Here is a 24,751-nt window from a genome sequence, read left to right as displayed (position 1 = left end):
TTCAACATTCCATAAATTAACCAAAAAGAAATACTTTAAATACCTTCAGTAACCCAAGAAATACATGGCAAACTCCCTTCTTCCTCCTTCAGCCTGCTGTTTGTAACCCAGCTTCGAACCGACATGCAGGCTCAGGGTACCAAAGCAAACGCAGGCCACAGGCTGGATGCCTGCCATCGAGTGGGGCCTGTGGGTTTCCTCGGGGCATGGCTTCCTTTCCCCAGAGCTCGGAAATGCCACGCAAGTCACCAAGATCTGTTTCCAAAATCTGAGCCAGTTTCTTGCCAGAACTTAGTCCAGTGTGATGTGTGTGGCTCCAGGAGAGCACAGCTGAGCTGTGGTTCCCAGGCTTGGCTGTCAGGCCTCCCAGCCGGGCCTGGCCATGGCCTGTTGTCATCATTGAAGGACCCTGTTGTCATTGAAGGACCCTGTTGTGATGGGATGCACCCCTTGGCGGGTGGTCATGGGCTCTGAGAGAGGAGGCTGGGAGGAGAGTCAACATGTTGGCAAAGACTCCTGTCTCTCTCTCTCCTTCCAAAATAGAAACTGCTTCCCTACCTCAAATGACCTTCTCAGTCTTTCCCTTACCCACCCCCTTCCTGTCTCTCTCTGTCCCTCCCTCCTCTTTCCCTCTCTCCCCTCCCTCTCCTTCTCCCCCTTTCCTTTCTCCTTTCCCTCTTATGGTGGTACTCCAGAAGTGCAACTGTAATATGGCCCGGCAGGGGGCGCTGATGTACCAGCCAAGCACGAAGGGCAGTCTTAACTAGCACAGGTGTGCGTGCTCTGCAGAAGTGAGAGGTGAGGGCGATTTCTGAGTGATTTCTCCCAGTTGGTGTGTGTATGGGTGGGCCTCCAAAGGCATTAGAGAGCCGGGGTGGCAGCCTGACCTGAGCAGGTCTAATGTGTGTTTATAACTCTTGAATTGCTCTAAAGTTTGTGTGATTCATGTATGGCTGCAGGCTCTCTCCCTGCGGAAGGGGAGGGGAAAGGCTTCTGAAGATACCTGGTTTCCTAAAAGGCCCACCCCATGGCTCCAAAGCCCCGCTTGACCCACCTCTACTCCCAATTCATTTTGTGGGGTGGTAGAGGCCCTGGGAGTGAGAGGTGGTGTGGGGCAGGGAGGGAGCACTGGCCCCAGCTCTGTCTGAGACTTAGGCTCCAGCACTGGGGCTGATTCCCGGTTTCACACGAATGTGTCTCCTGGAGCCAGCTCCCAGGCACAGAAGGCCCTTTTCTTCAGGCCCAAGCATGCGTGTCTGCCTGCCTCACCCCACTGGCCCCTTAGGACAAGGCTGTGCAGCTGGGCCCAGTGTTCATGATTAACTTCCCTGTCCCCTCCACCTCCCTCCTAGTCCAGGCACCCTGAGCCTTTGGGTTTCCCCAGATCAGGGCAGAGACCCAGGCTGGCAGCTGCCTGGCACTTTGTTCTCGGGGACTGTGGACTTGGGGGAGGAGGACTCGCTTGGGCCTTTGAAGTCCGGTGATCTGGGACACTGGTGGGGACAAGCTGTGCCCGGTGGATTGGGATCCGGGAGAAGACCTCTTCTCGGGCTACTACAGTCCTCACCGACCTGTGACTCACAGTCCCTATGGCCTGGATGTGCCCAGCCTTCTCGGTCCACCCCAAAGTGACCCATGGACAGTGTTTTTGTTTGGTGGCAAGTGTGTGGCTAACACCTAACACTTGGCTTTTTTTCTTTTTTAATGAAGGTACTTCGGGCTCAGAGCTGTCAGTATTGAGCTAAAATTTAAGATATTTGCACTTGTTTTCATGGTGTGAATAACAAGTGATAATGGAGTTTTCATTTAGGGTAATAACAATGTTTTCTTTTAAAACTAAGTAAGGAATGAGTTGATTTAATTAAATAAAAAGAATGAGTGTGCCCTGGCTGGTGTGGCTCCGTGGGCTGAGCACAGGGTTGGATTCCCAGTCAGGGCACAGGCCTGGTGGGGTTGTGGGCCAGGTCCCCATTCAGGGGTGTGAGAGAGGCAACCGATTGATGTTTCTCTCACACATCAATGTTTCTCTCCCTCCCTTCCCCTCTCTTTAGAAATGAATAAATAAAATCCTAAAAAAAGGGTGATTAAACAACTAAGTTGTATGGTGGGAAGGTGGTATGTGAATGGCCTAGATCTGGGGAACAGTGGTCGGGTCCCATCGAGCAAGCAAGTGGGAATGGGATGGTTTGTGGTTTCGCATGTTGGGCCCTGTTTATTCTGGGCAAGGGTGGTCTTCCATTTTCTCTCCTACCCTGGTCTCTTGTGCAAAGCGGGATACATCCTGATTGTTCAATGAACGCTGGTGGAATGGGCATGTCTAGCATAGATGGCACCACTTCCTCGGCTGTGCATGGGTTCCCTTAGGCTGTGGGGTGTGGGCAGAAGGAAGGGTTCCCCCACCCCCACGAAACCTCTCAGGAATAAGATCAGGTTATGGTTTTCTTGGGACAACCTTATGATTTTAGCCTCACTAGGGCTGGAAACAATTGTGGTTGTAGAGGAGCTGAGAGGGCCTTGGGACCCCAGGACCACAATGAATCAAGTTACCTGCTTGGTGGAAAACTTTTTCACCTCCATCCCACGGTCCTGTTGTCCACTGATACACTTGACCTAAAATATCTCCCAGACAGTGGGGAATGGGTGGGGGCTACCCACACTCCCCCACCTGGGAGGGAGTCAGGTCTTGCCCTGAGACAAGCAGCCTACCCTTGTGTGTGACTAAAATATAGCACTTGCTGGGGCTAGACCTATGGCCAGTGCCCCCAGCGTCCTCCCTGCTGTCTGGCTGAAGCGGCCAGTCACTAACCTGTCAGTTCTGTGTACCGCTGGAGGCAGGACAAGCCCTGGGCTGCCTGTGCTGGGCTCGCCCTCTTCCCCACTGAGGACATTCATTTCCCCATTCTTTTTTCCAGACTGATTCTCAGGTCGCTACTGGTGTAGTCCTGGCAGCTAGTCTAGCTGCAGTCCCAGGGGTGGGGCCTGGGTCACTCACTCTCCGGCTATAAATAGATGTCCATGGCAATATCTGTGATCCCCACCACCCAGGCAGGCTCGGAGGGGCTGAGGCCATTGTTAATGGATGCTTCATAAATAAACCAGGCACATTTGGGCACCAGCCTGGTGCTCCCTCTCCTCCACTCCAACTCCCATGCCAGCAAGAAGCTGTGCCCACAGGAGAGGTGGGGATGAGGCCTCAGGCCCTTGGATTTTTCTGTGGTCCTGGTCTGCATTTTCTGTGCTTGCTTGAACACCAGACTATTAAAAAAAAAAAAAAAAAAGGCAAATTGCCTCAGGGACCTCTTTGGCCCCAACAGGGCTATTGTGAAAGATGGACTAGTTGGTTTGTTTCAATTCCCTCCAGCCCTCTTGCTGATGGTCTTTCCGAGGGGCCTGGAGGGAGAAGCCCTCAGGGTGCTTGGTGAGAGGGGGTTAGACTTCCTGGCAGGAACTGGAAGTGGCGCTTAGGAGTACCCTGAGCCCCCTAGCAGGGACCAGGCCAGGGCCCCTTTCCCCACGAGCTGGCACGCCTTTTGTGAGGATGAAGCTTGCACGCGGTGCGCAAGGGCACGAGAAAACCGGCGAGCGGTCTGTGGGGCGGCCAGCACTAGAGCCCGGATACGCGTGGGGTGGGACGTTTCCCTCTCCCGCCACCTGCGTCTCCCTGGCAACGTGGGACCCGGGGCCAAATTGAAGCCGCGGGGTAAAGGACCGTTGACCTTAGGTTGTGTCTAACTCCTGGTCCAGGAAAATAAATGTTAACCGGGGCACTGACCTCAGCCCACCCAGGCGCCCACGCTGGAGTGAACCACTCTCACCCCACCCCACAATCCCTTCCTGGACTTGGAGAGAGGAGAGAAGTAGCCTACGACTGAGTCAAAACGCCAGGGAGCCTCCGGCGGGGAGGGCAGGCGCTTGGCGCCGGGTGTCCCTCTCACCACCCGGCAGCGTGGGTCTGGGGCGGCGAGGCCCGCGGCGGTGCCCGCGCGCAAAGGCAGTTTCACTTGGACTGAGGACACGCGTTTCCTCTCCGTGCACGTTTTTTCACCCTGTTTTTAAAGACAGTGACAGCATCGGAGAAGTATCCCGGAGGGCCGGGCTGGGAAAGCGCGTCAGCCGCCTTTGCCTGGGGAGGGAGCCCGGCTGGGCCAGTGGGGGCGGAGGACCGGGGGCGCAGAGGCGGGGACGGAGAGGGAGAGGCGAGAGAAGGGCGGGAGCCCAGGCGCGGGGGCAGTGGGCGAACGCGGGCGCCGAGCCCCCGGAGAGCGCCGAGCGCGAGCGGACCGCCTGTCTCCCCGTGCTGGCGGCCGGGCCGCTGGATCCGCTCGCAGCCCGGGCGCCTCGGCCAAGCACGGGGGGCGGGGCCAGGGCGGGCTCCCTGCAAGGGCGGGCGCGTCTGAGCCTGAGCCCCAGAGCCACCCCACCGGGCCGCGCCCCGAGCGAGCCTTAGAAATGCCCGCGCTGGAGGCGCGGGCGCCTGCCGCTCCGCGGGCCCGGAGGAGACGCTGAAGGTCGCCGGGAAGTGAGAGCCCAGTCACCTGACCCCCGGGGCGCACCTAGGCGGGGCGGGATCCATGCGAGGCTGGCGGCCCGGGGCCGGGAGCAAGCGGTGCGGAGCGCGCGGAGCCGGGCCGGCGGGGGCGCGCGGCGGGCGGGCGAGGGCGCGGCCGGGCACCCGCGGCGGCCTCGCCATGTCCCAGCCGGCGGGGAGGATGCATTGCCGAAAGGCGGGGATCCGCGCCGCTGTGGTGCTCATCGGACTCCTGCACAAATCCCGAAAACAGAATAAAGAGAAAAGGTAAAGCCTGGCATTGCTACCTCCCCCTTCCCTCCGCTCTCATGCCAAAATCCTGTTTTCTCTGGGGCCGACTTTTCCAAAAGGGCACTAGGCTCCGAGTTGGATGGGAAATGCCTCTACTCCCGGCGCCGTCGGGGGAGCGAGTTCGGAGCTTGGCCCCGGAGACTGGCTGTTAGGAGAAAGCCCAGGCAGGGCATTGGCTGGGTCGGTGGGCACCTGGAAGGCCCCTTAGGGCTTCATCCTCGGCAGACCGGCACCAAGTCCACCAAGTCCTAAGCCCTCACTCCCGGCATTTGCCTATCGCGGCGCCCTTGCTGGAACCTGCAGCGCGGGTAGCATTGATCCGACCCGGGTAACACAGTCTCCGGCTCAGCCCTAGTGACTCAGTGCGCTGGGGATACCATTTGCTTCTCTGCAACTTGGCTGAACCCGCGAGGTGCCCGCCAGGCCATGATCTGCTTGCTTTGAGTTTGGTTCCTGCAGCCAAGGAGCAAGTTTAGAGGTTACTTCAACCCCTCCCTCCACGCAACCCTCTCACCCTCCCCTCCCCATTCCTCTGTCTTTGGGTTTTTCTGGCTTTAACTCTTCACTTTTCTTGGGGTTACTCTCCTAATAGTTTGCTCCTGGGTATTGAAAGTCGTGCTCCCAGGTTATTTAAGAGAGATAGCTGGACGACCTATGGGATGAGGTGTGGGTTTCCGGTGGGCATAGGAGCTTCTGGGGGCAGCTTTCTGGGTTCCAGCACCCCCAGCTGCAGGCTTGATGTTCACAAGACCCCAGGGAGCTGCCCACACAGGCTGGCATAGCCTCCCTCCCCTGCTTAGGTACAGGAGCCCCTAGCCCCCCAGCAACCAGTGGCATGAGAGCTGGCTGGTCACAGATATGTCTTGTGGAGCTGGGGTAACCTCCCGTGGCCTTGCTGTACCCTAATTTACAGAGTTTTGGAGTGCTCTGCATTAGACAAGGACTAAGGCAAGGACAGAGGAGTCAGAGACACTTGGGTGGTGACTGGTGGCCCTTGGACTTGTCCAGAAGCTGTGTGTGCCTGGGGGGGTGGCAGACAGTGGACTGGAGCACTCAGAGAAGCGGGCATGGGTGGCCCTGTGGTTGTCTCCTACCCCTCCCCTACTGTATCCCTCCTGTGTGCAGTCTCACGCGATGTTTCCCACAGCACAGATGACTCTCCAGTAAAACGACTTCAGGTGATTAAGCATGAAATAACATTGAGTCACTTAGTGAGAAAGTTCTTCCCTTTTCAGTTCTCTATGAATCCTTGTGATTTCTTCAAGGGGAAAGCTTCTGGTTGGTGCTAGTCTTGGCTTTAACACTTTTTAAACACTTGCTTATCTCCCTTTTATAACAAAGAGCAGACCTCTGGCTCAGGGCCTTTAAATGGGGAACAGTGCCTCCTTACAACTTAGGCTGTTCTTGCACTATTTATTTTTAGGATTTCCCCCTAGTTATGCCCAGAGGTGCTGATTTCCCCCTTTGTGGTGGTGGTAGAAAGCATCACCCTAAGTCAAATGTGTTTGTCGCAAGAATGAGTCTCTTTCATAGAAATGGTAGTAATAGTACGAATGGTATCGAAAATGGCAGAAATCCTGCAGGTGACCTAGGAATGGCTGCTGTTGGGGACACACTTGTCAAGCAGAAAAAGCTGCCAGCAAGACTCCGGAGCCCAGTGCTCCAGGTCTGGGCCCCATTCTTCCCTAGACTTTGATTCTTTTCCATTCCCTGCCCTTCAGCTTTTTATCTGCAGAGGTGGGGTGAGCCAGCCAACCCTCTGAAGTCAGGAGGGTACGGGATGGCTGTTCTGAGACTGCCGGGCCCTGCTCTGAGGAATGAGGAGGAGGATGCACTGGAGGCAGAAGGCAGATGCACCGGATCAGCACCTATCTCTGAGTATAGGATGTGTGGTTGGGGGTGGAGAGGTAGGGGGCCGTCCCTGAACTGGGAGCTAGAAGTTCTAGTCCTGAGATGTGATGAATAGATTTCACCTTCCCAAGCCTGAGTTTCTGCATCCACACAAAGGGCTTTGGAGGCTCAGGTGAGATGACAGGGGGAACATGCAGCTGAAGGGTGGAAAGTGCTGCGTGAGGATGGAGGGGTTCCATCAGAGCTGCTTCCATTCTCCTCTCCCTGGGCCTGAGCCTTAGAGGCCAAGTTAGGATGTCTGATGGTGGCAGCCCCGCTAGTAGCCAGGACCAACCAGCCGTGGCTCAGGAAGCAGCCGGGCAGGCATGGCCTGGGTGGGAAGAGCAGCGAGGCACTGGGAAGGGCCTGGACAGGGGACAGGAAGGGATTGGGCTGAGTGAGGATGCCCCAGGCTCATGGCATCTTGTCCTTCCTCCTGGATGCACCGGGCTCTTTCCTGCAATGCAGCAGACGTTGATGACCCTCCCAGCCCTTGCCTTCATCCCGTTCTGCTGCTGCTTCTGTCAGTCTGACAGGTTTGGCCATGGACTTAACCTACCCAAGGAGAGAGTGATTGATTGCGTGTTGATGTTAAATGATCTTTGCTTCCCTTGCTGTAATCTGCAGTTTCTGTTTCTTTAAGCACCTGAAATCAGTTCAGTGCCCACTAGGGACCCTTCCTCTGCTGGCACTGGCCATGGGGGGCTTGGAGCAGGCTGCAGCTGCCAACCTCTCTTAAGCACTCCCCAAACTCCAGGCTGGGTGTGAAGTTTGCTGAGTTCCTCCTTCTTCCCCTCCTGTCCTTGCAGGGTCAGGCCAGACTCAGGCCCCTTCTTCATTTTTCCCAGCAGGCTTGATCATCCATCGATCCTCCCAGTGCCTCTGACTGACAGGCTTGTGCAGATAACACTGTGGGTCAGAAGGGATGACTTGCAGGGATGGCCCCAGTCCTTGCCCTCTTCCTGCTCTCTCCAGGCCACCTAGAAATATTATATGTTGGAGCAGGTAGTGGTGCCAGGGGGGACGGTAATGACACAGGTATCCCGTATGGGCCCAGGACCAGGGCACTCCCAGGCACCGTTGATCCGTAGGTCCGGAGAACTGTGCTCCAGGCTCCGGCCTCAGTTTGCCTCCTGGAGAAGTGGGTGTGGTGTGAATCAGCCTTGGCATGCGGACTCTCCACGGGCCTTGTGGCACAGCCTGGAGGTTCTGCTTCTTTCTTTCCTCCTGGGATGCTGGCACCTGGGATCCTGCCAAAGCAATGGTGTGTTTGAGAGGGGACTGAGTTTGAGCCTGGTTCCGAGGTGGCACCTGAGTAGAGAGCTCCTATGAAGCTTTGTTTTCCGGAGTGTGCTTCCTTATGGACAGGGCAGATCAGACCACAGCACCACATGAGGAATGACAGAAGTGGGTGGTGGGCATGTGGTGCCCTCTGCGGGGGAGGTGGGCACTCGTGGCAGGAAAGACCGAGGTGGGAACACAGTGAAATGTGTATGTTCTGAACGGTGTGGATAAAGTCAGTGTGGCCTCGGGCGTGGCATTCTGGACTGGAGAGAGGTCGGTAGCATAAATGAAAGAGAACTCCGGTTCTTGCTGGTGGGTATTTGGAACAACTGCTGTCACCACGGGGTTTGTGAGGAGGGAAAGATGAATTCATCGATCAGTCAGCAAATCACTAATGGCAGGCCCTGGAGGGCAGAGCAGTGCGTCCGATGAGTCCGACTCCGTCGTGGGGTATCGCGTCCAGTGGCTTTTTCCGGGTAGGTCATCAGAAAAAGCCCATTCCTAGATTTAAAAAAAAAACAAAAACTTTTACTGCAGAAATTTTCAAGTGCACAGAGGAGAGGGAATAGTGTAATACAATACCCAGTTTGAAGTGCATCCCAGACATTATATCATTTTATTCTGAAATATTTCAGTATGCATTTCAAAGATAAAGTTCTTCTAAAAAATATAACACGGCCATTGCCATACACCCTAAATTAACCCTGGTTTCTTACTGTCATATTCAGTGTTCAGATTTCCAGCTGTGTCACAGAAGTTTAATTGGTGCTCTCTCTCTAAGTTTCCTCCCCCAACTCTTTTTTTTTCCCCTTATAATTGTTGAAGTAACTGAGTTGTTTATCTTAGGGAGTTTCCCACAGTCAGGATTTTGTGGATGGTGACTCCTGGTGTCATTTAACATGTTCTGCCGTCCCTTAAGTTACCTTAAATTGGTGTTTAATTTTAGAGGTTCTATCAGAGTCATCGCTCCCACCCACGCCTGTGTTGCTGGAGGTGGTCTAGTTGTCTGTTTTTGTGATGTTGGCAGCTGTTGCTTGTTTTGTCCTTAGGGTTTGAAGGCTGGTGTCAGGGAGGATACTTGCGTTCTCCCACTGGGAGAGCCAGAGACAGCCCTGTGAGCTGGTTGGAGAGGGGGTCTGAGCCGGCTGAGTGTCCAGGAGCCCTGGCCTTGTAGTCCCAGAGTCCCAGGGCTGGAAGGGACACAAGGCGGGAGGTGCTCCACTCTCTGGCCCCAGAACAGATGGCTGCTTGTTCTCTTCCTAGGAGGTGGCTGGGTCCTGCCCTGTGTGGAAGGACCTGTCACTCACCCTCTTTTGTGTGCCATTTGAATGCCACCTGGTTGGCTGTTGTTGCTTTAAAGAACAAACATCTCCCTTTGACCAACTTCCCATTTTTGACCTCACAGAGCATCTGAGGAGGTAGACTCTTAGAGGTGAGGGACACAGTCTATTTGACTCCCTTTGAGCCACTATTTTAGTCCACTGTTTGGTGTCTTTGCTTTTTGTCCCGCTTATCTGTTTTCCTTACGGTGGCCAGAGCGGGGTTTTAAAAATTCAAGTAAGGTCAAGTCTCTCTGCTGCAGGACGCTCAGCATAGGCTTTCCATTGTACTGAACCCCTGCCCGGTTCTCTGACCTTGTCTCCCAGCGCGTCCTCTCACTCCCCACCATCGCTGTACTCCTGAAGCTGCGGAGGCCTTCTTTCTGTTTCTGGAACATGGCAAGCTTGTTCCTGCCCCAGGCCCTTTACACATGCTATTTACAGTGACTTACCTGACTGCTTCCTCATCATTTGGCTTTCAAGTCAAATATCATCTCCTCCAAGAGGGCTGCTCTGACCGTCCAATCTGAGCAGCTCTCTCCAGCCATTATTACCTCCCCCTGATTTCCTTCCAACATGGCACTTATTAACTGGTTTATCTAGCTTACATAGCAAACAATGTATTGACTGTTCTACCCCCTAGAATGTGAGCTTTCTGAGAGCAGAGACTTTGCCTTTTCACTTCTGGGTTCCCGTTGCCCAGAATGGAAAGTGCTCAGTAAATATTTGCTGGATGAATGAATGGGTGCTCACGAGACACACTGACTCCCCAGGTGAGCTGTGCCCACTGCCTGTTACCCCGAGGTAATCATCTTTAATAGTGCAGTGTCCTCTGACATCGGTTTCAAGGTGCCCTTTTCTTGTCTGAGACTGGAGAGATTTTCCCTTCCCTCTCCTTCCTTTCTGGAAGGGATTTTGGAAAGAAATGCAACTGATCACTTGCACGTATGTTGTTCCATTGTTATTCCTCTAGCTCCTTCCCTGCCTCTGTGTGGTTTGGGGACCCATAGATGTGAGGGTCTAGGCTCAGTCCTAACCATCCTGAAGCAGGGCCTGGGCACCTGACTCTGGGTTCCTGGATCTCGGCTCCTCGAGCTGCTGTCAAATAGGCAGAGGCAGAGTCCCATCTTTCGTGCCAAACAGGGACCAGTGCGTGTCTGAATTAGTGAACAGTTGCCATTAGTGAATGAATATACATATCTTTTTTGTAATAATTTTTTTTTTAGATTTATTTATTTTTAGAGAGAGGGGAAGGGAGGGAGAAAGAGAGGGAGAGAGACATCCATGTGTGAGAGAAACATTGATCAGTTGCCTCTCTCATGCCCCCAACTGGGGACCAGGGCTATATATTTTTCTAAATGCAGCTTTGTCTTCCCCTGGCTGGTGTGGCTCAGTGAATTGAGTGCTGGTCTGGGAACAAAAAGGTCTACGGTTCAATTCCAGATCTGGATCGCGGACCAGATCCTCGGTTAGGGGCGTGCGATAGGCAACCGATTGATGTTTCTCTTCCTCTGTTACTCTTTCCCTTCTCCTCTTTCTAAAAATAAATAAATAAAATCTAAAAAAAAATAAATGCAGCTTTATCTCTGTAGAGCCCGTGTGGCGCACAGATGGCTGGTTACCAGGATGTTGCCAAATAGAGGGCTTGCCAGGCCTGCTTGGTTCACCTCTGTGCAAACAGGCTTGCTGCAGGGGCTCAGGGAGTTTCTTAGTCACTCTAAGCAGACGATGCCCCCCACCCCACAAACGGAGTTTCATTGCCCCCCAAATCCATAAAAAGTAAACGAGGCAGGCAAGCTGCTTTCAGGTGGGTAAGTGCTTTATATGTTAATAGCTATTTTAAAAAATGATTTCTGGCAAGTGATACTGATTTCCCATGTATGACAGTTACATAACATTTTTAAAAAGTAAATTTGTTTAAGGCAAAGATTGCGAGTCAGTTTAAAGAAAAGTGTTAAGAAAAGTAATAGGTGGTACGTGGATTTGGGGAAAATTGGGAAGAAGGTGTGTAGATGCTTGTGGTTTAGGAAGCTTGGCTGGCACGAAGGGGGCACATTTCTCACCTGTGAAAATGGACCCGGTAACACTAATGTCCTAGGGTTGTTGGTGAATGGTTGTAACAAGCTAACAGCTTTCGAGGCTTATTCTCTGCTGGGCCCTGTGCTAAGGGTTTGCATGCACATGCGTCTTAATTCTGCCAGTTGTTATCTTTGTTTTCCAGCTGAGGGACAGAAGCTTGAAGGCCGAGGAGTGGGCTGGGGGCAGAATCAGAAGTAGAGGGCCAGATATTTTTAACCTGGTCTGTTGAGCCCCAGGTCATGCCCTGAACTGTTATATTATTCGGATATGCAGTGCCTGGCTTCCGAGAAGCGCTTGACACATGCTGCTGCTTCTGTTTTTATGAATGTATTGAAGTGCAACTTACATAGAGTTAAGTGTGCAAGGAAGGGGACAGCTGGTGCATTTCTATACACGCATCCACCTGGCAGACACCACCCAGCTCAGGACAGAACTCTGCAGCACCCAGCAGGCTCCCTCACGCCTCCCCACAGACCGGCTGCAATCACGGTGGAGTCCGGTCCATCGCCTTGTATCTGGGTGGCACCTGGTAGCCTTGACACCCGTGATAAAGGGAAGAGCATGTCTGGGACTTCTGAGGGGAACGTTCCGGTTCAGCCCCGATGAGGCTGGTGTCAAAGGGTCCACACCAGATTCTAGGGATGAGTGAGCTCGGTTTCACCTTCCCTTCTCCTTCCACACACGCTCAGTGGGAACCTGGAGCCGACGCTGTGTTTGTTCACTGCCCTTGGAGCAAGGGTGGGTTGAAAAATTGTCACTTGCTTTTAAGCTTATCAGTTATGAGCACTCTGTTTTTGTGCAGGCTGGAACTCCAGCCAAGTCCTTCCCAGAGCCTTCGGGGGGTGGGCTGACCCCGCCGGGGCTCCCTGTTAGTCTGCTTCTCCAAAAGCGGGAGCGAGCAGGCCCACTGATTAGAGCTGCCCCCTCTGCTGTCCTTCCCTTCTCCCCTTTTTTCTGTTTCTTTCCTGAGAAGATTTTTACCAACCACATTGAATCACACTGAATGTGAGAGGCAGAATAGGGGCGTTGTGGTTGTCCTAAGTGCTTACAACTCATACTCATAACAGGGCCCTCCCTTCCCCTGCCCAGCAAAGCACAACTCGCACCTGGTTTACGGGACAGACCCCTAGCAGGGGTGGAGGCAGGACCTCCCCTCCCCATTTTCACCATCATGGGCTACAATGCCACACTGTCCTGTCTACAGAGAGTGCGGACAGCAGCACCCCTGGCGCCTGGGAGTTTGCAGTTGGAAATGGGCCCCTGCAGATTCTTCAGATCTTCCTGAAGCTTCTTCTCTGCGCCCGACACCATTCCAGGCCCCAGGGATACAGCAGGGAACAGCCCAGAAACAAAGCCCTGCCCACCCTCCGGAGCTCTGCTAGATCCACATCCAGTGTTTTCCGGTTACACTGATACTTTAAAAGTAAAAGGTTCCATGTTATGAATCTGTATTTCAGTCTTCTGTTGGGAAACCAGAAGCTGTGGCAACACTGACTGGCTTGCCTTGCGGCAGGAGGCGGGTGCCCCCCTGCCCACCTCGGCATCCATACCTGGCCACACCTGTGCCACCTGCCCCGCCCCTGAGGCATCGGATGTACAGTGTGAGAGGCAGGAGTCTTGGGGCTGGGGAGCTCTAGGTGTAACTCACTGAACAGGGAGGCTGGAGGTCAGGCCCCAGCCCCACATGCCCTCTGGGTTTCCTTGGTTAGGGGCAGGTCTGTTGCGACTGGAAACAGGGAGTCTGGGCGTCTGGCTGGGGTCCTTGCAGGATCTGGGGTGTGGAAGGGCCACTGTTAATTTGCCTTTATTTATTTTTAAAAAATATTTTATTTATTTATTTTTTGGAGAAGGGGAAGAGAGTGGAAAAGAGGGGGAGAGAAACATAGACACGCAAGAGATATATCCAGCGTTTGCCTCTCACACTCCCCCAACCAGGGACCTGGCCCCACAACCCAGGCATGTGCCCTGACTGGGAATCGAACTGGCGACTCTTTGGTTTGCAGGCTGGCACTCAATCCACTGAGCCACACCAGCCAGGGCTAATTTGTCTTTAGATGTTCCTCCTTCCACATTCTCCCTAATTACCCACAAATGACAGCAATTATGGGAGGCTGGATATTACAATACAAAAAGTCAGGAATCCCAACTGAAGGGGCAGGGGTGGAACTTTCACTGAGCTCCACTCCTGTACTATACTGGGCTGGCACTTAAACCTCACTTACCTCATTTCATTCTCTGCAGGAGGCTTATTATTGTCCTCTTCATCTTTCAAAGAGGAGGAAGCCGAGATTCAAAAGGGGTGTCATATCCAATGTCATTCAGCTGGTACAGCAGAGCTGGGATTCAAACCCAAATCTGTCTCTTCTTGTTTATCTTGATGCCCGATTTTATGCCTTTTCTCCCGTTGCCTATTCCATGGGGACCCTGGCTGAGTTACTTGACCCCTCTGCCCTTGATGTTCAGTATCTGTGAAGTGGGCTGTCGTGCAGATCCGGAGTATGAAATCTGTACCAGGTGTATGAAAAGCTTCAAAACATTAAGAACCATGGCATCTTAGCATATTCTCATTATTTTTTAAAGAGGGGACTGGATGGGTCTCTTGGGTTCTTTTGGGCACTAGGCCTGAGCTGCAGGGTTGGGGGGGAGACGGTGGAGCCTGGACTGGGGGGAAGGGTCTGCCCTACTGGCCGCACATGAGCTGAAAGGCCTCCCGGCTGTGGTACTCACTAATTAGAACAGAAGTTCCTGCTTCTCAATGAGAATGGGGAGCTCCGGGCTGGGGCCTGGGTTACCCGTGCCATCTGTATTTTAATAGAGCATTTATTTTAATAAGATATCTCATCTGAGATGCACAGGCAGAAACAGTGTGTAAATCAAGAGGTCACAGAAACGGGCTGTGTGAAAACTAGATCCGCAAATGTGCCAGGGAGGACTTTCAGTGTGACAGCAGCGGAGGCCAGTTACCGGTAGCTGAGAAGGTCCCCCAAGGGCACAGCCAATGGTGCAGGCGCTGGCGCGAGTAATGGGAACAGGGACACCTGGCTTCCCCATCTCGGTTCCTCTGGCCTCCCCACCCCCCAGCTTCTGGAAGTGGCCTCTCTTTCTCCTCTATAAATGCAAATGCAGGCAGCAGTTGTGTTCCAAATGCTCCTTCGTGCTGTTTCAATTCGCTCCCGTCAATGTTTGTGGAGTGCCAGATGTGTACCGGGCAGCCGGTGGCGGGGTCCGGGAGGAGAATACGTGCTCTCTGCCCCACGCAGCCTGTGCTCCAGAAGGGGTGACCAGACAGAAGACGGTAGGTACTGGAGAAGAGGGGCCAGGGGCCCTGGATACCAAAGAGAGGAGGGACCACTCAAGGCCCCCCCTTTCCCAAGTCCATCCTGAACGTTTGAGGTAGTCAGACAGGTGACTGCGCTGGGCTTCATCTGGGAGGACAGGCTGGCCCTGCTCAGGATTGGCCCTCAGCCCTGGGGCTGGAGGATGCTTCCCCATCCTCTTCTGTTGATGCTCAGGGGAGCCCAGTTGCCCGTAACCCTGAAAGTCTGGATTTCTTGCTACAGGTTATCGGCCATCCAGACACAAGGCCCTGGCTGAGAGCGGGGCTGGCTCTCGGTGGTCATCCCCTGCTAGAGGCCCGGGCCCCTCAGGGATCTCAGAGGTATGACAGGTAGGGATCCCTGGATAGCAAGAATGTAACTGCAGAAGGGCAGCCTGAAGCCTCAGGGTAAAACCCAGGGAAGCAACACCATACGTGGCCTTGAATGTTTATGGTGTTCAAATTGTGGCCCGCAGTTTCCCTGTCTGTGAAATGGGACTAGGACTAATGGATGATTTTCACTTGTTCTTTAATTGAATCTTTGTGTAAACGGAAATCTTATTCAGCAGTTTCACTCCCAGGAATGTACCCCAAAGAATTGAAAGCAGGGACTTGAACGGGCATCTGCACACCCATGTCCATAGCAGCACGATTCCCAACAGCCCAAAGTGGAAGCAACCCAAGCGCTCCTTGGCAGATGAATGGTTAACCAAAATGTGGTGTGCGTACAATGGGATGTTACTCAGCCATAAAATGGAATAGAATTCTGGTACAACACGGACGAACCTTGAAAACATTGTGCTTACGTGAACTGAGCCAGACATGAAGGACAGATACGGTACGATTCCACGTAAATTAAGGTGCCTAGAATATGTAAAGCAGATAAGAGTTTTTCTCTGGTTGAGCACGGGATGGGCAGGTGGGGATGGCTCTAGCCTGGTCCCCATGAAAAATGAGGTGTTTTTGAAGCCAGAGTACCTTGGATTCCAGGGAAGCCCATGTCCTCCCTAACAGCCCATGTGCTGAAGTTGAAGGTCCCCAAGGCCTCAATCCTGCCCAAATTCACCTCCCCCACCGATCGTCTCGTGCTGCTGGTGAGGTCAGCCTAGGGAGCAGTGCTGGAGGACTGAGCCACCTTGGGTGAGCTCCCCTTTTATGCTGACCTTTTCCTTTCCCGCAGTGTGCCAAGGCCTAATGGGGCTTTTCTAGGAGGCCCAGGGGACTGCGGGTGGGGGGAGAATTTGGTGGGTGGAGATTCCGGAAGCCCTGCGTGGGTTCCAGGAGGAGTGTGTAGAGAAGCCTTGGCTCTGTGCCAATCTGGGGACATAGATGGGAGCCCATGGCCACGTGATGGAGGGCTTGCGTTTAGCGTGGATGCACCAGCGACCTGCCAGCTGTCCCTGGGACGAGCGGCAGCCACCCCAGGGTGCACGGACCATGCAGAGCAGGTTTCAGGGGGAGACATCTCTGTTGTCCTTGACCATGGCCTGGGCTCTGAACCTTCCTCTGAGCACTCTCTGGTCTGCTTCTTGCCAATCTGATTTTTAAAAGACATGTTTATTATATTAAAAAAAATCTGTGTTCCTTGCAGAAAATTTGGAAAACACAGAAAAGTACAAAGACTAAAATAAAAATCATCTGCAATCCCAGATGGGGGATTGCAGAGATAATCATTATTAACATTTAATATATTTTCTTCTGGATTTTTTTCCCTACCCAAATACATACTTTCCCACACAATATATTTACATCTGTTTCTCTATAACAAAATTGGGATTATCTTATATACATACATACACACACACATACACACACAGTGTATTAGTCAGACTCTTGGGGACAAGTGACAGAAGCCCAGGCGAATTAGCCAAATGAAACAGGGGGACCTACTTATTGACTGGCGTGACGCATCTGTGGAGAGGGCCAGGCCTCAGGCACAGCCGGCTCCGGACCGGGAGCAGTCTCTCTTCCTCCCTGTCTGCTCTATCTGCCTCTGTTCCTATTGTCTTCATTGTCTTGGGTCCTCTCTCCCCATGATGTTGCAATCCTGGTTGTACCATTTTAACCCCCTTTTCTCCGGAGAGGGTGAAAAAAGCTCCTTTCCACCAGCTCTTGTGAGAGAGCAAGGAGGAGTTCTGATTGGCCTGGATCACACGCTCATCTCTGTGTGAAGCCCTGTATGGGGTGGGGGTAGGGAACTGGGTTGGCCCAGCCTGAGTCAGGGGCTCATTCTGGTGGCCACTGTAGCGATGGTGACTGCAAGATTCCTTTCCAGTGGGAGAGGACAGATCCCTAAAGTAAAGGTGGGGAGTATTATTACCAGAGGAAGGGGTGAAAGTGAGTTGGGCAGGAAAAAAACACAGACAAAAGCTGCTTTGGTGTTGTGTCCAGCCATGGGGGCCTAGCACAGAGTGTCGGGTGGGCACGTGGGTCCTCATTCTTGTACCAATTTAGTGGGAGATCAGTGGGTCCCGCCCCACAAACAGTACACTCTGGCCACACCTGTCACCATTATGCATACCCCCTCTGACCCAGTGAACCACTTTAGGGAATTTATCGAGCATATATACGTATTTCTACACATGTGGGATGGTGTAGGTCAAGGTCATTCACCGCAATATTATTTGAAATAGCAAAACATTGGATGCAACCAAATGCCTACAACAAAGAACTGGTCACCTACATTATTTCACAGGCATGCCCTGGACTATGTACTATGTTACTAAAGGAAGGGAGGTGAACGTTCTAAGTACTGGAAGAAAATTCTCCCAAGATATTTTGGATAAAGAAAGCTAGGTGCAGAATAGAATGTACAATCTACTATTAAAAAAGGGAAAAAAGGACTCCATCTTTGTGTTGCCTAATATTTGCGATAAGAAGTTGCAGAAGGATGTGTAAAAACCATTTCACGGTCAGCTGGGAACTGGACAGGTTGGGACAAGGATAGGACGAAGCCTGTCACTGTATACCTTCTGATAACTTTTGATTTTTGAAACACACTAATGTATTACTCATTAAAAAAACAACTGATCCATTTCTTTCGGGGGTGATGAAAAAGTTCTGGAATTGGAACTTTGGTGGTGGTTGTACAGCATTAAAAAGTTAGTTTTTCAATTAGTTCACATTTTATACTATTTTGTACTAGTTTCAGGTGTACATCATAGTGGTTAGACAGTCATGTACTTTACGAAGTGTTTCCCCTGCTATTTCTAGTACCCACCCAGCGCCATACAGAGTTATTACAATATTGTTGACTATATTCCCTGTGCTGTACTTCACCTCCCCATGATTATTCTGTAACTACCAATTTGTACTTCTTAATCCCTTCACCTTTTTAAAAAGTATATTTTATTGATTATGCTATTACAGTTGTCCTAATTTTTTCCCCTTTGTCCCCCTCCGCTCGGTAACCCCATCCCCCCAGCAATTGCCTCCCTTAGTTCATGTCCATGGGTCGTGCACATAGGTTCTTTGGCTTCTCCTTTTCCTGCACTGTTCTTACCATCGCCCTGTCTATTTTGTACCTACCAATGAAGCTTCGTAATCCCTGTACCTTTCCCCCGCCTCCCGCCTTCCCCCACCCCACTGACAACCCTCCAAATGATCTCCATACCTATGATTCTGTTCCTGTTCTGGTTGTTTGCTTGGTTTGTTTTTTTTTTTAGGTTCAGTTGTTTAAAATTATGAGTTTGTTGTCATTTTAATGTTCAGAGTTTTGATCTTCTTTTTCTTAAAAAAGTGCCTTTTACATTTCATATAATGGCTTGGTGATGATGAACTCCTTTAGCTTTACCTTGTTGGGGGAAACACTTTATCTGCCCTTCAAATCTGGATGAAAGCTTTGTTGAATAGAGTAATCATGGTTGCAGGTCCTTGCCTTTCATGGCTTTGAATCCTTGCTAGTCCCTTCTTGCCTGCAGTTTCTTTTGAGAAATCAGCTGACAGTCTTATGGGAACTCCTTTGTAGGTAACTCTGCTTTCCTTTTACTGCTTTTAAGATTCTCTCTTTATCCTTAACTTATGGCATTTTAATTATGATGGGTCTTGGTGTGGTTCTCTTTGGGTCCAACTTGTTTGGGATTCTCTGTGCTTCTTGTATTTGTATGTCTATTTCCTTTGCCAAATTAGGAAAGTTTTCTTTCATTATTTTCTCAAATAAGCTTTCAATTTCTTGCTCTTCCTCTTTTCCTTCTGGCATCCCTGTGATTTGGATGTTGGCACTTTTGGAGATGTCCCAGAGTCTTCTTATTCTCTTCTCGTTGCTTTGAATTCTTGTTTCTTCATTCTTTTCTGGTTGATTGTTTATTCCTTCCTTTTGTTCCAGATCGTTTATTTGAACCCTGGTTTCCTTAGCTTCACAGTTGGTTCCCTGTGGATGTTTCTTCATTTCACTTAGTGTAGCCTTCATTTCTTCCCTTATTCTTTTGCTGTATTCGGTGAGTTCTCTGAGCATCCTGATCACCAGTGTTTTGAACTGTGCATCTGATAGGTTGGCTATCTCTGTTTCACTTAGTTCTTTTTCTGGGGTTTTGTTCTTTCATTTGGGCCATGGTTTTTTATTTATTTATTTAATTAATTTATTTTTAGGGAGAGGGGAAGGGAAGGAGAAAGAGAGGGAGAAAAACATCGAGGTGTGGTTGCACTCGTGTGCCCCCTATTGGGGACCTGGCCTGCAACCCAGGCATGTGCCCTGACTAGGAATCGAACCAGCAATGCTTTGGTTTGCAGGCTGGCACTCAATCCACTGAGCCACACCATCCAGGGTTGGGCCCTGTTTTTTTTTTTTTTTTTTTGTCCCCTTGATTTGGCAGTTTCTCTGTGTTTATTTCTGTATATTAGGTACAGCTGCTTTGACTTCCTGCCTTGATGTACCTGTTAAGTTGTATGGGGCGGAGCCTTAGGTATTTGCCAGGGTGGAGCTACCCACTTCATTGCTTTGTGGTCTGTATGTGGGGGAGGGGTCGGAGAGGGGACAATGCCACTGAGGCTTGCTCAGCACTTGCCCTGTTTCCCGTCACTTCAGTGCCTTTGCATATGCGACTGGAGTCCCTTTAGCTGCTGCCCCAGTGGTGGTTCCCAGGATGGGTGGATTTGCATTCATTCCAGGACCTTGTGAGCCCTTTAAATATCCTCTCTCAAGAGACTGGCAGTTTCTTCCTCTGCCCCAACCCCACTGGTTTTTACAGTCAGAAGTTATGAGGCTTTATTTTCCTGGTACTGGAACCCTGGGTTGTGTGATCTGGCCTGGGACTGGGATCGCTCGTTCCCAAGGTATCCATCCTGATTTTTATCTATCACATATGAATGTGGGACTGCCCATTCAGCCAGCTGGTTGCCACCACTGCCTTGCCACCCCTCTACGGTGTCCTCTCTGCCCCAGCTCCCCATCTCTGCCCCTTCTACCGTCTGGATGAATATCTCTTCTTTAAATTCTTGGCTGTCGGACTTCCATACAGTTTGATTTTCTGGCAGTTCTGGGTGTTTTTTGTTTTGAGGTTAGTTGTGATCCTTCTTATGGTTGTGTAAGGAGGTGAAGCATGTCTACCTATGCCTCCATCTTGACCGGAAGTCCTCAAATAGGTTTTAATCCTTTGCTCTCTCTCTTCTGGTAACCCTGTGATACAGATGTTGTTATGCTTGATATTTTCTCAGAGGTCCCTTAAACTATCCTCATTTTTAAAATACTGTTTTCTTTTTTGTTGCTCTGATTGGCTGTTTTTTGCTATCTTGTATTCCAAATTGTTGATTTGATTCTCTGCTTTATCTAGTCCACTGTTGATTCTTTCCAGTATCAACAGTATCTTCATTTCAGATACTCTATTCTTCATCTGAATGTTTTGTTTTTATGGTTTCTATGTCCTTTTTTTGCTCACTGTCTCTTTGTTTAAGTTCTCATTGAGTTCATCCATTCTTCCTCTAACTTCCTTAAGCATTCTTATAACCATTGTTTAAATTTAAAAAAATATCCTTATCTAAAGATATGTTCCTTAATTGATTTTAGAGAGAGAGAAAGGGAGGGAGAGAGAGACATCGATGTCAGAGAGAAACTGATTGGCTGCCTCCTATATGTGCCTCGACTGGGGATTGAACCTGCAACCTAAGTATGTGTCCTGGCGGGGAATTGAACCCACAACCTTTTGGGTTCAGTGCAGTGCTCCAACCAACCGAGCCACACAGCCAGGGCTATAACCATTGTTTTGAACTCTATATCTGGTAGGCTGCATTTCATTTAGTTCTTTTTCTGGGGATTTCTCCTGTTCTTTCATTTGGGGGCACATTCCTCTGTCTTCCTACTTGGCTGACTCTCTGTATTTGCTTTTGTTTATTAGGAAGATCTGCTGTGTCTGTTAGTGTTGGTAGAGTCGCTTTATGCAGTAGGTGTCTTGTGAGGCTCAGTTGGCGAAGTCTCTCTGATCAGCTGAGCTAGGTGCTCCAGGAATGTCCTCTGTGTGGGCTATGTGAGCCCTTCTGTTGTAGTTGAGTCTTGATTGCTATTGGCCCATCCGTGGGTGGTCTTGACCCTGAAGCTGGCTGACTGTGAGGACTGACCAGACCATAGTGTATAAGATGCTATGCAGGGGCTGATCCCACGAAGTGGTATTTGCCGCAGAAGGGTCTGGTGCCTGCCGAGATCTCCTTTTGGGTATGCTGCTTGTGGAGCTAATTAGGTTGTGTTCTGATGTGGTCTGAAGCCTGCCACCAGGTATGTTGGTTTTGGGGCTCTTGGGAGGGACTCAGGTGCAGATCAATGTCGGACACTGTGACCAGCCCTGAGGTACCCGTTTGGAGCTAGAAAGTGATCCACAGTTTGTCTGCCTCTGTTGAGGCTGGGTGTATGTGGGAACGGCCAAGCTGCACACCAAGGGTGTCTTCCCCCAGCACTGAGCCTAAGGCAGGTCAGCAAAAGGCCCAAGGTACCCTTGCCTGCCCGCTGCCTGTTAGGCTCAGTCACTGAAAGAGCCTCTGGCAGTATGCAAGTTCCTTGAGGTGGGTTCTCAGTGAGTCCCCAGGCTGGCGTGAGTAGTGTTCACCAGGTTGATACAGATTCAAACTTGACTCCAGTGCTGGGTCCGAGGCCAGGCAGTAAAAGCCTTAGGATACACCAAATCCAGCTGCAACCTGCCGGGTGCCTGCAGACCTTTGTGGTGGGGCGGGGTCTCCGGGAATCATCAGGGTGAGGCCAGCAGATTTATCAGGGCTGAACAGACTGAAATTTGGCCTTGTGAAGGGAGGGCTCTGCACAGTGCTGGTCGTGTGTGCGAGAGAAAAATGGCACCTGTGCAGAGCTGTACCACTCAGTCTCTCTCCGAGTCTGCTTGGACCTCCTTGAGAGCATTCCAGAAAGTCTGCACTGTGGGCCCAGGCTGATGGTGGGCAGCTGACTCCTCCACAGGGTGTGAGCTCAGCAGGATGGGGCAACAGGAAGTTGGGAGAGGGGGCTAGTGCATTCCCCCAGGCTGCACTATGCTCTATGGAAGGGACTTTCCAACCCACAAAAGATGGCATATGAAGGTAGTGTGGGAGAAGGACTCAGCACAGGGACCCTGGTGGCTGTTGCTTCATCTCTCTCCCTAGAGCCACACAACCCAGCCTTTCCTTGCATGACCCCAGTCTGCTCCGAGCTGCCCGCCCTCATGGGGAGCCCAGGGTGAGTGGTCATATTGAGATTTTTGTCTACTGGCCCTTTAAGAGGACACCTTGGTTTCTAGCAGACTCCTTTCTCTCCCTGGTGGACAGCATCCCTGCTGATTTTCACAGTCAGATGTTATGTGGGCTCTTCTTCCTGGCTGTGGTGCTCTGGTCTGGGAAGCTCAGCATGGGGTTGAGACCCCCACACCCTTCAGGGGGACCTTTACAGCTGAGATATCCCCTCAAATTCTCAACCACTGCACGTGGGTGCAGGGTCAGCCCCTTTTGTATCTCTGTTCTTCCTACCAGTCTCATCAGCGTGGCTTCTGTAAACCCTTGGTTATGAGACTTCTGTGCAGCCAGTCTTCAGTTGGCTATTCAGGTTGATGTTTCTGTGTTTTAGTTGCGACTCCGGTTTGGTTTTGGGGGGAGGTGAGTGTAGGTTCCACCTACTCCACCACTGTCTTGGATCCTTGTACAACACTTTGAATGTGCTTAAAACCACTGAATTTTATACCTTAAAATGGTCAAGATGGTAAATTTTGTTATGTACGTTTACCACAATTTTTAAACAGTGAAAAAAGTTAATAGACACCTCCATCTCCCCCCTCCAAAAAAGTAAAACAAATGGACACAAACATGGTGTGTGAGCCTTGGAGTCAGATGGCCTGGTTTCAAATGCTGGCTTTGCCACATTCTAGCTCTAGGATGGTGGACAAATTACTTAATGTCTTGGAGAATCAGTTTAGTTAAAGTATGGATAATAAAACAACCATGTGTTGAAGATTGAATGGAAGGTAAAGGGTTCAGCATGGAGCCTGGGGTGTCGTGGGCCTCCCTGTGGGTCAGCCGTGGAGGGATATGAGGATTACGAGATGAGGATTATCAGTCTGTTGTCTGCCTCTATGAGTTTTTTGTTCATTTTTTAAATATTCAATATATGAATGAAATTGTGTGGTATTTCTCTCTTTCCATTTGACTTATTTCGCTTAGCACAATACCCTCAAGCTCCATCCATGTTGTTGCAAATGGCAGGATTTCACCTACTTTCGGGCCGAGTAGTATTCCATTGTGTACTATATATGCCACATCTTCTTTATCAAATCTTACCCCCATGGACTCTTACGTTGTTTCCACATCTTGGCTGTCACAAATAATGCTGCAGTGAACATAGGTGCGCATCTATCTTTATTATTTATTTATTTTTAGAGAGGGGGGAGGGAGGGGGAGAGAGAGGGACAGAGATATCGATGTGAGAGAGACATCTATTTGTTGCCTGTCATACACACCCTTTCTGGAGACGGAACCCAAACCTAGGCATGTGCCCCGACCGGGAATCGGACCAGTGACCTTTCTCTTCGCGGGACGAAGCCCTGCTAACTGAACCACACCGGCCAGGGCTGGTGTGCATGTATGTTTTCCAACTAGTGTTTTTGTATTCTTTGGGTGTCAGTGGTTACCAGAGAGGAAGGAGGGAGGGTGAAACGGTTAAATTTATCGAGGTGACATTGGCCAATAAGATTTCAATTGTACTGATGGATAGAAACTAGACTTGGTGGTGAGCATGCTATAGTATATACAAATGTTGAATTACTTCATAATGCTATAAACCAATGTTTTCTCAATTTAGAAAAGATGAGGATTCCCAAGGCTGCCCAAGTCAGGCTCTCTCCCCTCTGGCTGGCTGGGACATTTGCATTTTAATGGAAAGTCTTGAAGACTAAAAACATTCAAGACTCAAAGGAGGAATGGTTGGAATTTCAGAAAAATTTATAACTCCACCTGGGGAAAATGAGGTCTTTACTTTTCTTGGGAAAAGTTAAACTTTTACCTTGTCTTCACCTGTGGCTCTAGATGGTTGCATTGCAGGCATAAGAATGAATGACCTGCTAACAGGATGGGGTGGACTAGGAGGAGAGAGGGGTCCTCATCCAAAGGTTTGAATCTAGAGAAAATGAGACATCCCTTGAAAACAAACAAGCTGTTGACCAGCCAAGAAACCACCCGACCCACCTACCCCAGCTTCCCTCAACCTCATATCCACCTCCAGCCACTGCCCTCTCTGCCCCCCTTTACAGCGGAACTTCTAGAATACTGCCCCAGCTTTGCTCCCCTCCATGCCACAGTGGTGCCTGGTTACCAGATCCAGTGGTTACCTTTTTTACCTGCAGCTTAGAGTCCTTTGACACAGCTTAATACTCCCTCCTTCCTAAAGCACTTTTTTATTTTGCTCATGAAGACTCATCATCACGCCAGCTTTTCCTCCATCTCCTGGCTAGTCCGTCTCCCTCTTACCTCCTCCTTTGATTTCGATGAGTTGTATCTGGTTGCTTCCTCTTCTCTATCTCCCTCAGTGATCTCTGCTTGGCTGTCTGAAAGGCATTCTACAGTGAACTGGTCCCAGGTGGAATTCTT

At 50.8% G+C, this 24,751-nt stretch overlaps 1 protein-coding gene across 9 annotated transcripts in view; it reads left to right on the top strand.

Moving 5' to 3' along the window:
* The window catches only part of RAP1GAP2 (RAP1 GTPase activating protein 2), a 209,488-nt gene that overhangs the window by 66,352 nt on the left and 118,385 nt on the right, over positions 1-24,751 (top strand). For 2 of the 9 annotated variants that reach the window (XM_053911456.2, XM_053911454.2), the window contains exon 1: positions 4,249-4,795. The exons of 5 other annotated variants lie outside the window; for them this stretch is intronic. In XM_053911456.2, the coding sequence (XP_053767431.1) occupies positions 4,572-4,795 (224 nt within the window). In that variant the 5' untranslated portion in view covers positions 4,249-4,571. Of the gene's footprint in view, positions 1-4,245; positions 4,796-14,658; positions 14,687-24,751 lie in introns of those variants that run through there. 2 more of the 9 variants (XR_008425155.2, XM_045198994.3) reach the window with 2 other exon arrangements.

The sequence above is a fragment of the Desmodus rotundus genome, chromosome 9 (assembly GCF_022682495.2).
Source record: "Desmodus rotundus isolate HL8 chromosome 9, HLdesRot8A.1, whole genome shotgun sequence".
NCBI lineage: Eukaryota > Metazoa > Chordata > Mammalia > Chiroptera > Phyllostomidae > Desmodus > Desmodus rotundus.
This window is presented reverse-complemented; position numbering and strand designations above follow the sequence as displayed.